At 43.1% G+C, this 11,562-nt stretch overlaps 3 protein-coding genes and 2 non-coding genes across 5 annotated transcripts in view; 2 read left to right on the top strand and 3 right to left on the bottom strand.

Annotated features, from left to right (window-relative positions):
• Nucleotides 1-78: 78 nt before the first annotated feature.
• On the bottom strand, nt 79-152 carry trnai-aau. The gene has a single exon. It is a non-coding gene; the product is annotated as a tRNA-Ile (tRNA).
• A 108-nt stretch (nt 153-260) lies between these two features.
• Nucleotides 261-334, top strand: trnai-aau. Its single transcript has one exon. It is a non-coding gene; the product is annotated as a tRNA-Ile (tRNA).
• Nucleotides 335-894: 560 nt separating this feature from the next.
• Nucleotides 895-6,342, bottom strand: maip1 (matrix AAA peptidase interacting protein 1). The gene is made up of 6 exons (XM_040027475.1): nt 6,076-6,342; nt 4,957-5,836; nt 4,798-4,869; nt 3,241-3,367; nt 1,947-2,094; nt 895-1,863 (listed from the first exon to the last, which is right to left on the bottom strand). Exons 2-6 carry the CDS (start codon nt 5,323-5,325, stop codon nt 1,785-1,787), a joined length of 795 nt encoding a protein of 264 aa, XP_039883409.1. The 5' UTR covers nt 5,326-5,836; nt 6,076-6,342; the 3' UTR covers nt 895-1,784.
• On the top strand, nt 5,849-11,011 carry tyw5 (tRNA-yW synthesizing protein 5). The gene is made up of 8 exons (XM_040027474.1): nt 5,849-6,134; nt 7,449-7,603; nt 7,788-7,857; nt 7,932-7,976; nt 8,087-8,224; nt 8,321-8,408; nt 8,735-8,851; nt 8,926-11,011. The coding sequence occupies exons 1-8, from the start codon at nt 6,054-6,056 to the stop codon at nt 9,231-9,233; spliced, it is 1,002 nt and encodes a 333-aa protein (XP_039883408.1). The 5' UTR covers nt 5,849-6,053; the 3' UTR covers nt 9,234-11,011.
• lrrfip1a (leucine rich repeat (in FLII) interacting protein 1a) overlaps nt 10,549-11,562 on the bottom strand; it is a 48,965-nt gene continuing 47,951 nt past the window's right edge. Inside the window, exon 29 of the mRNA XM_040027472.1 lies at nt 10,549-11,541. Within this exon, the coding sequence (XP_039883406.1) occupies nt 11,434-11,541 (108 nt within the window). The 3' untranslated portion in view covers nt 10,549-11,433. The remainder of the gene's footprint in view (nt 11,542-11,562) is intronic.

Below are 11,562 nucleotides of genomic sequence, written 5' to 3'. Positions count from 1 at the left end.
TCTTGCGACAGAATGGCAATATTGTCTGTTTCTTCTCTTTTTTTATCCACATACCAAAGCTGCCCAATAAATTTAAACTGGCCCGTACGGGGATCGAACCCGCGACCTTGGCGTTATTAGCACCACGCTCTAACCAACTGAGCTAACCGGCCCTGTAGATTAATGAGTGACACCGTTGACACGGACAAGAGGAAAAAGTTGGAGTCCTGCTGACAACGTAAGAATCTCGGCGTGCGGGGACCGGGCACCTATTAACACCTGGCCGGTTAGCTCAGTTGGTTAGAGCGTGGTGCTAATAACGCCAAGGTCGCGGGTTCGATCCCCGTACGGGCCAGTGGGTTTTTATTGGTATATATAATCAAGTTTAAAACCATCACGTGAGTGTATCAGGCAGCCAAAGATATAAAGTATTCAGTGTGTGCTACAAAGTATTTCTCAGAGCTCCTCTGTCTGAAAGCAAACAACAACAAGAGAATTTAAACACAAGCTCTGATAGATACCGACAATAATCTAAGTATAGACAATGTTTATAAATTCACTGTGGCTCATACAGGGTTTTTAGTTTGTTTTCTGTAAAGTGAGCGCAATACAAATCATTCTTGCCTGCTTGCTTTAGTGACAGTGTCCTTGGCCTGTGTGGACTGTATCAGCTAGGCTATACTTTTGAAGCAGAAAAATTTAAAATATGTTAATAATTAAATTAAAATCTACATACATAATAACAAATATATGAAAACAATCTAGAAAAATAAAATGTTTTACTAATTCTGAGATTGAAATCACAAATTTTTAAGAAAAACTTTAGATTTTTCTTATTTAAAAGGTTTCAGTTTTGTAATTTTGGAAATGTAGTCTTTCCTTAAAAAACAAACAAACAAAAAAACAAAACAAAACACCCCTCTCCAATAGTTTTATTTATTTTTTAAAAACCTAGAACATCCACAAACACGCTGTCATCATATATAACAACAAACGTGTCATAAACTGCACAGGAGCAGCATACACTTCATTCCTCAAATCTTTAATAAAACCGAGTCTGCTGCAGCTTTGTGAAGCTGCCTTAACCATCAGAGACACATGTACAGCAGGTTCATACTCCAAAAACTCCTGAAGGCAAAGGGTCAGGAAATAAATCAGAGACAAAAAACAAAAACAAAAAAATGCCACATACATCCTGATCGCAGCTCCACAGTTACAGAAGCAGACGTCGGTCGGTCTTCTCTGAAAAACAGTGAGTGTTTTCTCTCAAGGAATGATTTCACATGAAGTGTTTAATCTCATAATGCGTTCAGCTTTTAAAGATGAGAATACACAGCAGCAGATCAACGACTGAAAAAAGATTTAAAAAATCTCAGTGGTTTCAGTCACTTCGTCAGACTCAGGTCAAATTGAGCTGGGAGACATTTATCGCGTCAGCACCATCACAATGTATTCATTTCAAATCAGCTGGTCGCTGTTAATCTGTCTGAAGACCCCACCCATCTGGGATCACATGACTGTTAACTGGAAGATAACACTTTCTTCCTGAAAGTGTTCGACTTTTGAGAGCAGGGGTTACAAGCCAAATCAGGCTTGAAACTCTAATTTCTACGTCATGAAAGAGCGAGGAAACAAACCAGGAGTCCAAGGTGGTATTTAGTACAGCGGCTGTGATTGGCTCCTGTGTCTTTGCTTAAGTAAATTGTGGATAAAATCCAACTTAGTCCTTTTCATTGAGGAGCTGTGTCTCACTCCCCCCTGTGTGGATAATCTTGAGCTGTGACTATTTTTCTTTCAACACCACCTCAGTCCAAAAGCTTGGAGTGCTCTATCCTGGTGATGGTCCAGTCTGGAGGAACTCCTTTAGTAAACTCCCTCTGGAATCTGTCAGAGAGGTAAAAGAAAAGATCAGAATGACTCCAAGTAACTGAAAAATGTACAGAAATATTTAAAAAAAAGATACTCACTCATAAATTGCAGTAAGCAGTCTCTTAGTTTCTGGTTCTCCTTCTCCAATGGCCATCTGGAAGATACGAGTTCCCTCCATGGAGTCTTCGGGAAGGCGTGCGCTCGTTAGATACCAGAAACGCATCAGGATGCTGACAAACTTCCTACCTGGAAACGTAAACAGTTCACTTCCACCTTTATTTATACAGGTAAATCTCATTGCACATATATACTATGTTGCCAAAAATATTCACTGTCTGCCTTCACACACATATGAACTTGCGTTACATCCCATTCTTAATCAATAGGGTTTAATATGTTGGCCCACGGCTTGGACATTCTCCAAGAAGCACATATGTGAGTTCAGATACTGCTGTTGGACAGGAAGGCCTGGCTCACAGTCTCAAAGTCAGGACTCTGTGCAGGCCAGTCAAGTTCTTCCACACCAAACTCGCTCATCCACGTCTTTATGGACCTCGCTGTTTGCACTTGTGCGCAGTCATGTTGGAACAGGAGGAGCCATGCCTATGCCTTCCCACAAAGTTGGGAGCATAAAATTGACAAAAACATCGAATCCATTCTAGGTGCTTGATTTTATACACCCGTGGACATGGAAGTGACTGATTTGGATGGGTGAGTGAGTGCTCACTATAACGTACGTACTGGTGATATAGTCTATAACAAGTATACACATCTATTTCTGTATTTAAAGCTTCCTACTGCTGCACTCAGCAGTCCACCACAACCACAACAAGAGTGTTTGCTGGGGACTATTTTCAGCTGTGGACTAATACAGTATCTGAGGCTTTGTTGTACCAAGTGAAAACAAACATGGTGCATGTTCATCTTAAGGAAGGAACACGTCACCCCAGTTTTAAACCTTGTTTATGATCGCAGCATTCGCAGCTGCACACGCCAACTGTGACATCATCGCAGCCTCGTAAACATTTATACTAACGTCTGCAGACTTGCTGCAAGTCAGAAAAGACATCCACATGTCTTGAATAGAAGACGCCAAAATAGGAAGCAAAGTGACCGTGAAGCCCCCGCCCCACACCCGAGCTTCTCATCTTTTCCAGCGTCTGTCTCTCTCTGTGATCTGGGACTGGATCAAACCACAGTGAAGCACGAGGGGGAGTCAACTTATCAAAACCTTAAAAGGCCTCTCAGTGCTTCTTTCTTTGGGGTGCGTTGTGGGTGGTTGGATGTCTGTAGCACAGTCTGAGTCCTCAGACTTCAGAGGAAACTCACAAGCAGGTTTAAGGCCTTTCAGACAGTCTTACCCTGCCAGTAATCCTGACACTTCATGCTTACCGTTGTCATCGTAGAAGATTCCCACATCCCCGGGGGTTGTGTACATGATCTCATCGGGCTCTGCAGACAGTGCTTTCTTATAGTCGGAAGGCAGCAGGTTGCACTTTTCCTCCAGCTTCCCAATCAGCTGTATGGTTGAGAAATTTAGAACAAGCAAAATAAAAAGCCTTTAAAATCCTGAGTTTATCTTTTAAAACAAGGCCAGATGTTTTGATTATTGCATATTTAGTAGCAAAGCCCTGAACCTGAGGAGTTAGTCTTACTCTGGAGTCTCTTAAGGTGATTTAAATCTATCTAAATCACCTTACAGTATTTTAGAAGCGCTTAGCGATTAGTTACCTCGCTCTGTGACAGCAGTAATTTCCAGATGAGTTCACGGTCTCAGTTATGAATAAAGCGTGAAGGTCGTCATGTTCGAGGAGGGTATGCTCCTATGGTCATGTGACCGACTGTTTACCACCCAGAGAAGGTGTACTATCCTTGTTTTCTCAGTCAGAGAAAACAAAAATCCCTCAGCACGATACTCTTTAACAGAACTTCACCAACCAGTGAAACAACAACTAAGCAGATTTGTCCAGAGAGGAAACAGGAGTGAACTTTTCCATAGTGTCTCTGTTTGTTTAATAGGACTTGATAGGGTGATGTTGCTGACAACTCGGGTATGTTTCCAACAGTACCTCACGTCATCTTTCGTGTTTACCCCGGCCTCTTATCACAAGATACCCTGCAGTGTAATCAGACCTGGGTGATTGCAGGGTGACTGGCAGCCCTTCACACTTCAGTGACAGCCACGATCTCTTGGCGATTGTGGTAATTTCCTGAATTGCCGTCCTCTGGGCCTGCCGCAGCCCAACCTTTGTGAGATCATTTTACCTTCCAGCCCTGCTTCATCCGATGTTTATCAGTTAGAACAAAATAAAAATAAGTCATATGGCAAATTTTTTATCCCACAGAGCTAAACAACGACACTTCCACATTCCCACACATTAATAGTCCCCTAACAGGGTTTATTAATGTGGACATCTCCAGCTTCAGAGCTGGTTCAGACCGGCTGTGGCGGTCTGATGTGGTAAGTTCACTGTGCAGTAAACAGAAACGGTGTTGCCACAGCTAATAGATGCATCTGCATCCACCTCACCCCATATCCTGCATCCTCCTCTGTCACACCAACCCTCATCTTGTCCTCCTTCACTACATCCATGACAATTCTTTATTCAACATCCTTTGCCCAGTATATCCACTGTCCCTCCTCTGCACACGTCCAAACCATCTCAGCCCAGCCTGAGCTGACCCTCTGATGTACTCATTTCTAATCCTGGTTACTCCTAATGACGATCTTCAGTTCTTTCTCCTGTTTTAGTGCATTAAACGACTCTGCATAATTTACTGCAGGTACTTTAAACAAATTATAACGTTAAAGCTCTTGCACTTTTAGGCTACTTTAGCAACATTTTCTTTAAGCTCTGTAACAGCCCACCGATGCTCTCATTTCCTGTGGTCCTCTCCTCTGTTACCAAGTGAATCTGTGCCTGATGCAGGTGTATTTAGCGCACTCACGTCTTTAGCTACGAGGCCCTCCAAGGCTTCAAACTGGCACTGTGACAGCAGCCTGGAAACATGAGAGAAGGCCTGCAGAAAACAGCACACCATCATTAATAACACATTAACACACAGCACGGAGGAAATCTGGGCTCTGCAGCTCAGCCTTCCACTCACCTGCTTCGCCCCCTCCGTGAACTCCTCTATACTGAACTCTTTGTCGAAGTACGTCCTGATGAGGAAGTAGTAAATCCGGGTGCGGAACCAGATGAAGGGGTTCGGGATGCCGACCACCACCACCTTCTGGTGCTTTTGATCTCCCTGGTCCGAGCTATAGCGACGGACCGCTGCCGCGACAGCGGCGGGAGAACAGGGAGGTAGTCGTCTGTTACCGAGTCGGTTCAGGACGAGTCGCTCTTTTAAAAACAGGCGATTGAAGCTAAATGTTGACTGCAACCTGAAACAACCTCTTAACATGGGCAGCGCCATCTTTTTCCGTAGGTTTGCTGAAACCAGAGAGCGTCTGATAAAGTGAAGAACTGCCATTCTTTGAACTTCGGGGCTTCATAGGGGGCGCTCGCTAGATAGGCACCTAACGGTTGTAGCCAACATTGTCAGTTTAACGGAGTAAACGTTTTCCTTAGGCTTACCGACCTTTCTAATATTTAGTTATCGCTTGGAAACTGGAACTACTGAGGAATAACCGACCAATCAGCACGCATTAGCAAAATGCTAGCGTTTTATGAGCAAATCGGCTTCCCGTAAGAAAAGCTAACGGACATAAGCGTCATTTTTATCTTGGGTGAGACACACTATTGATGCTCTATTTGTGAAAATAAACAAACAAACAAACATGGGCTTTTTTTGTTTTATGATCATTTATATTAAGGACCAGCCTGAGTGCGTCCTCTGCTGCTCCTCCTGCTGACCCACAGCTAGTTTATGTACAATGGAATTAACAGGAAGTGGATGGTCTTTCCCCATATCTGCTCTGGGCGAAGCTTTCTTGTCCATCCTCTTGTATCTTCCGGTTAGAAACACGTCACACATTAAAAACCTGCAAACAGATATTCATAAAACACACAGTGACGCAGTTTTTTAATATCATTAAAATAAGCCTAGCAATTACGAATAATTTAAAGTTTATCCCGCTTTTCTTTTAAAGCCAACTTTTACAGTTATTTTTCGTTTCTATGGGGAACTTTGATAACGTAACACCCAGTGTGAGTGTTTACAATCACTGACTGAAGACTTTCTACGTCAAATCATGTTAAATGGAGCTCCAGGAGAAAATACCTGTGCCGGTCTTCGCAGCAGTAGACAGGGAGGTGTTTCTGAGGAACATTTATCCACAGGTGAGACGGATGTGCTTCACTGCACGAGGGCAGGGCCGCAGGAAAAAGAGACAGCAGCAGTTCACATGAGCACCATCACACTCGCTCGTACATATTTAATTCCCCACTACAGCCTGCTCTATAAAAAGAATCCAGCCACTTCTTATTGCCACAGAAAATACATTATAAAAGTAAAAATACCCAAGTTTTAACATCAAAATTTTCTTAAATACTGAAAGTGCTCCTTATGGAGAATCACATGAATTATGTATTGGATCATTATTATCGATTCATTTACGTGTATTTTGCTTTAATGCCGCAGCTAGAGATAATTTGAATGATTTATATCCTAATCTAGGTAAAAGGACGTTTATTCTGAAGGGATGTGAGGGCTGAGAAAGTATATTTCACTTCCTCTCCCCTCTAAAATCAAAGAGCTGATCTTCAGCATTCAAGCTAACAAATTGTTTAGGCTGAGGTTTAATTTGGTTGTGAAAAAGTGTGAAGCTTTTCCAGACACAATGCAAGACAACTGAAAAACTTTCACAGTAAAAACAATCAACTTGGACTTTGTTACTAATACTTCACTGCTATCAGGGAAGTTTTTATGCACGCAGTGTTGTGCAGTGTCTCAGCCATCCCTGATTTCTTTGTATTTTGCCCAGAACATGGCAAATAGGGGCAGCAATTTATTCAAATACACACAGCAATTTATTCAAATACACACATGTGTATGTGTACTCAAATGTGTATAAAACACATTTTATAAGGCAAAAACAGAGTTTGTATAATTCTAACAAACTTTAAATTCAACATTTTTCTGACCACCTTTATTCTGAAATACAGCCTGAACTCTCTTTGGCAGCTTTCTTTAAGTAGTCTTCAGAAATAGTTCTCCAGGTTTCTTGAAGGACATCCAAAGCTCTTCTTTGGATGAAGTTTCAGTCTAGTCCAAAAGCACCACTGAACGACACAGGAAATCATTCCTGCCTGTGACCATCTCCCTGTACAACTCATCCACCTAACACACTGTATACTGCAACTGCCGCTGAAACTGCTTTTTCTTTTGTCCTCCACTTGTCCATTTTTTCTTTTCATTTTTTTTAAGGACACACTGCACACCATGCTGACATATGCCGGTTTTTATCAATTAGCTCTTTAAAGGATCATCATGTTGGTACAGAGAAAAAGTTTTATTGCTATTGGACTGTGTTATCTTCAATTGTCCAGTGGGGGTCAAGTAAATTGCTTAACTTTTGGATCGTAGGCACGTTAATTTGAAATCAGTGATAAAGACTGGAGTGAAGTGTTTCCTCGGGTTTGTTATCCCTGCAGCGTCAACCGGCTGTTCTCAGAGGCGTGTCTCTGGGTCCCTGTCTGGAGAAGTGGACAGTTGACTATCTTGGAGAAAAAGGAGGAGACAAGGAGGTAAAGATTCATGTGTCCACAGTGCCCCAGATGGATTTCCTTCACAAGAACTTTGCCTACAAGTAAGCTGACGTGCACACACACAAGTTTGTATTGCTTTTTAAGAATAGAGCATTTTATTAAACCAGCTCTGAGTGTCACACAGCTCTTTAAAGCTACAAAGAGCCAAAATGTCCTCACAGTGATAGATGTAAACACACAGACAGCAGTATATCTCCACACCTGTCATGTGCTCCACGTTGACAGGACTCTGCCATTTAATGAATTTGTGAGAAGAGCATCAGAGAAGAAACACTCTGACTTCTTCCTGTGTGAGGTGAGGATCAGAGCGCACGTAATAAAATACACAAATGTATTCTTTTAATGAGAAACTGCTGGGTTTGGTTTCAGGATGAGAGCTACTACCTTCGTTCGCTTGGGGAGGACGTCCGAAAGGTACAAAGAAGACTTTCAATCTCACAAAGAATGGAGCCTGATGACTTTTTTGGGGTATACATTGCAAATCCTAACTACAGGAGCTTTCTCTTTCTCTTTCTCTCCTGCAGGAACCGGCTGAGCTCAGCAAACAGTTCCCGGGCTTGGCGGAGGACTTTCACACACCTGACTTCTTTGAACCTGAGCAGTTCTTCTCCAGCGTGTTCCGCATCAGCTCCTGTGGTCTGCAGCTGTGGACGCACTACGATGTGAGTTTCAGAGGCAGCTGTTGCAGGACTGTCGGTGTATTTTTCTAAACATGCACGGTCCCTTCTTCTTGGTTTTTTGCACTTTGGTTTCTTTAGGTGATGGACAACCTGCTGGCTCAGGTGACCGGAACAAAGAGAGTGGTCCTCTACAGCCCCCAGGATGCTTTGCACCTCTACCTGTCAGGTTAGTGGCTGTAAAAAAAAAACAAAACAAAACAAAACAGGACTTCCTGTTAGGTTTAATGCCGAAAAAGTATCGCTTCTACTGTGTCCACTCTTAGTAAAGGGACAGTTAGCACCAAAATCACATGAAGAGGTTTTCCAGATGATTCTGCCATGAGTTGCCTGTTTTGGGAGATATCTGCAGGATCTTCTCGAACACATTAGAAGAACATGCTACTGGTTTAGCATTCAGGTTGCTAAATGTTGGTTTTTGAAGACGCAGGTTAAAGTTATCCACCAACAGGCATGAGCTTGGTTAGCAGCATGTTTCTCATTGTTTCCCATTAGGCGATAAGTCAGAGGTTTTGGACATTGACGCCCCTGATCTGAAGCGGTTTCCTGAGTTTGTGAGAGCAAAGAGATACGAGTGCGTGCTGGAGCCCGGAGATCTGCTTTTCATCCCCGGTAGGTGGAGTGCTTCATTCCTCCTACAGCCAAACATGAAACACGACTGAACCCAGCGTCCCTGTTTTCCACAGCTCTGTGGTTTCACAACACGCTCGCTCTGCAGTTTGGAGTGGGCGTTAATATCTTCTGGCGCCATCTACCTGCAGACAGCTACGACAAGAAGGATCCGTACGGTAACAAAGACCCCGTGGCTGCAACGCGAGCACTTCAGGCCCTGGAGAGGGCGCTTCACACTCTGGATGAACTGCCAGCAGAGTATCGGGACTTCTACGGGCGGCGCATGATTCAGCGCATTCAGAAGAGGACGTACTGCGACGGGAAAATAGACACGGAGCAGAACTCTACATTACCCAGCAGTCCATTTACTAAACCTGGATGAGTTCTGAGACATGTGAAGTATCCAGTAAAGCAGCACTGCTTTGCTCAGCGGGGAGGTCGACTGTTGATAGTTTGACTGTGTGTTGTGTGCAAAAAATTGAAATTGGAGCTGGAAAATGAGACAGTCCACAGAGGAAACATGGATGCAGCTCACCTGTTTATTCCTTTAATAAAGCTTAAAGACTGAATGGAAAGGGGTGTGGCCACTTCTGAATGGCAATTGACAGCTTGACCATGTTTGTGGTGATACATGAAGAGAGATAAAATACTGTGCATAAGTCTTGAGCCGACTCTTATATTTTGCTTCTAAGCAGTCAGACTTTCTTGTAAATTTTTAAAGTGGGTGTGAACAATGGTCCTCCAGCTCTCTAAAGGTCTGTCTAAGAGTTTTGCTTGGACATTGGCTGCTTTTTCACTCATTTTCTGTCCAGTCCTACTGCCTGACCATTTCCATTATTACCCTTTGGCTGTAAAAGGCTGATGAGGTATTGTTGTCAACCTGCCGGGCAGACGAGCAGACACCCAAGTTTGCGAATGCGATAATGTGAGAACCAAATGACGTACGAACTTCAAAGTGACACCATAGGTGCAGCTACTAAAAATCTCAGACAAGTTCGAATCTAAGTGACCTTAACCTCAAGGTTTTTCTGAAAATCATAACTTTAGAAAAAGGTGATGTATTAATCTCCTATGAGGCTGAGGGGTAGAACTAGTGTTGGCCAGTATTTTTTGACTTAGTTGTTATTTAGGACAATTAATGCTAGGCACCTAGCTAAAGAAATTAACTGGTAATGTGCCAACGGCAAGTTGTATTTTATCTTTAGGTACTCTTTTACTCGCAGCCTGTCAGAAAAGATGCCAAAGACAACAGGTTAACAGAAAAATTTGAAGAAACTTGACAAAAGAAGTGGCAGGCCTAAAGACCTATATGTAGCAGATGAACAGTATCTGAAAAGCATGTTTTTAAGAAACAGCAAACACCTGACACAGGACATGAGAAATGCATCAGCTGAAAGTCTAGAGTTTCCACTGAAGCCTGGTCAGAAATGCTCTCAGTGGACAGGTCGATGTAAGAAGCCATTCTGAAGGAATATAAAACACTCTGTTATGGTGTGAAGCTGAATTTCAGTCAGTGGTGTTGGAGATGTCAAAACTGATGGACTTAACAAGGAAAAGTACAGTCAGATTTTGATGCGACGTTCAGTACCATCTGGCAAGCCCGTGATCGACAACAGCTTCATTTTTCAGCATGACGATGATCGCAAACATGCTACCAGTGCATTAAAAGCACATCTAAATAGAAAAACAGCAAATAGTTCAGTTTGAATTTTTTATTGCACGAAGGTTACAGTTCTTTGCTTCCTTACAAACAGTTTAAAGCTCTGTAAACAGTGAAGCAGCATCTCCCCAGTGTGCTCTGTATCTCCTGCTAACACCGCTTTGTGAGTCCCTGTCGTCACATTTCGTCAGTAAGTCTCAGCCTTTACGTGAGTGCACAAGAGCCAACCAGTGACCGACTACGTGAAGCAGGAAAAAGCTCCGAGATACGACTGTTTCCCAGAAGGAGACGGATACACGCTGTGGGCAAAAACTTTCAGTAAACTGCTGGCTACGTGAAAAACTCCAAAAATGTTCTGAATGATCAGATCATGTTTGAGGTGCTACAAAAACCATCTTGCATAGTTGACAAACACCCAGACTTTAACCCAATTTTAAAACTAGTTTGGCTTTGGATGCAAAAAGAAAAAAAAAAAACAACACGAAGCTGAAGGTAACAGTCTGAGCCGTCGCTAACGGCGCCGTGCACCGTCCTGAATGTCTCTTCCCTCCGTTTGACTTAGGAGAAGAAACGTCTCGGTGAAGAGCAGCAGAGAGTTGGGGGAGGAAGCGCAACATTTTGTGGGCCCGGTTCTGGTTCAACCACAGTCACAATGAAAGTACACGAACGGGCGCACCCCTCAGTTCCTTCATGTACTTTCTGGGTGTGTGCACGATGCTACGAAAAACACTCATCGGAAAGAAAACAAAGAAATGGCACATGGCTTGTTGGTGTTCTCTATTCTGTGGATAACTGTGATTTTTTTGTGTTTTATTAAAGTTGCTATTAGGCAGCTGAAAGAGAAACCCAGAAAGCTGGATGATTCCCCTTTTAAGCCAGTTTTTGGTTAAAATCACGATGAAGCTGCTGCTTGCAGTTGGTGCTATGGAGTCTGCGCCATGCCGCGGCTGGACTTCATCTTCTCCAGTCTTTTAGAAAGGTGGTTGTTGTTGGACTCGAGCTCCTCGATCTTGTCCAGTGCCGATCGCAGCTGTTGGATTGAACAGGAGGA

This window comes from Simochromis diagramma, unplaced genomic scaffold (assembly GCF_900408965.1).
Source record: "Simochromis diagramma unplaced genomic scaffold, fSimDia1.1 OVJJ01000343.1, whole genome shotgun sequence".
In the NCBI taxonomy this organism is placed as follows: domain Eukaryota; kingdom Metazoa; phylum Chordata; class Actinopteri; order Cichliformes; family Cichlidae; genus Simochromis; species Simochromis diagramma.
This window is presented reverse-complemented; position numbering and strand designations above follow the sequence as displayed.

What these genes read in the sequence shown, in the direction of transcription:
- maip1 (XM_040027475.1), bottom strand. Translation starts at nt 5,325, where the DNA reads ATGGCAGTTCTTCACTTTATCAGACGCTCTCTGGTTTCAGCAAACCTA. An exon ending in AGGGCCTCGTAGCTAAAGAC is followed by an intron (nt 3,368 to 4,797) that starts GTGAGTGCGCTA and finishes TCAACCATACAG; the next exon opens with CTGATTGGGAAGCTGGAGGA. An exon ending in AATCTTCTACGATGACAACG is followed by an intron (nt 2,095 to 3,240) that starts GTAAGCATGAAG and finishes TTACGTTTCCAG; the next exon opens with GTAGGAAGTTTGTCAGCATC.
- tyw5 (XM_040027474.1), top strand. Translation starts at nt 6,054, where the DNA reads ATGGAGCTCCAGGAGAAAATACCTGTGCCGGTCTTCGCAGCAGTAGAC. An exon ending in TTGGGGAGGACGTCCGAAAG is followed by an intron (nt 7,977 to 8,086) that starts GTACAAAGAAGA and finishes TCTCTCCTGCAG; the next exon opens with GAACCGGCTGAGCTCAGCAA. An exon ending in AGATCTGCTTTTCATCCCCG is followed by an intron (nt 8,852 to 8,925) that starts GTAGGTGGAGTG and finishes TGTTTTCCACAG; the next exon opens with CTCTGTGGTTTCACAACACG.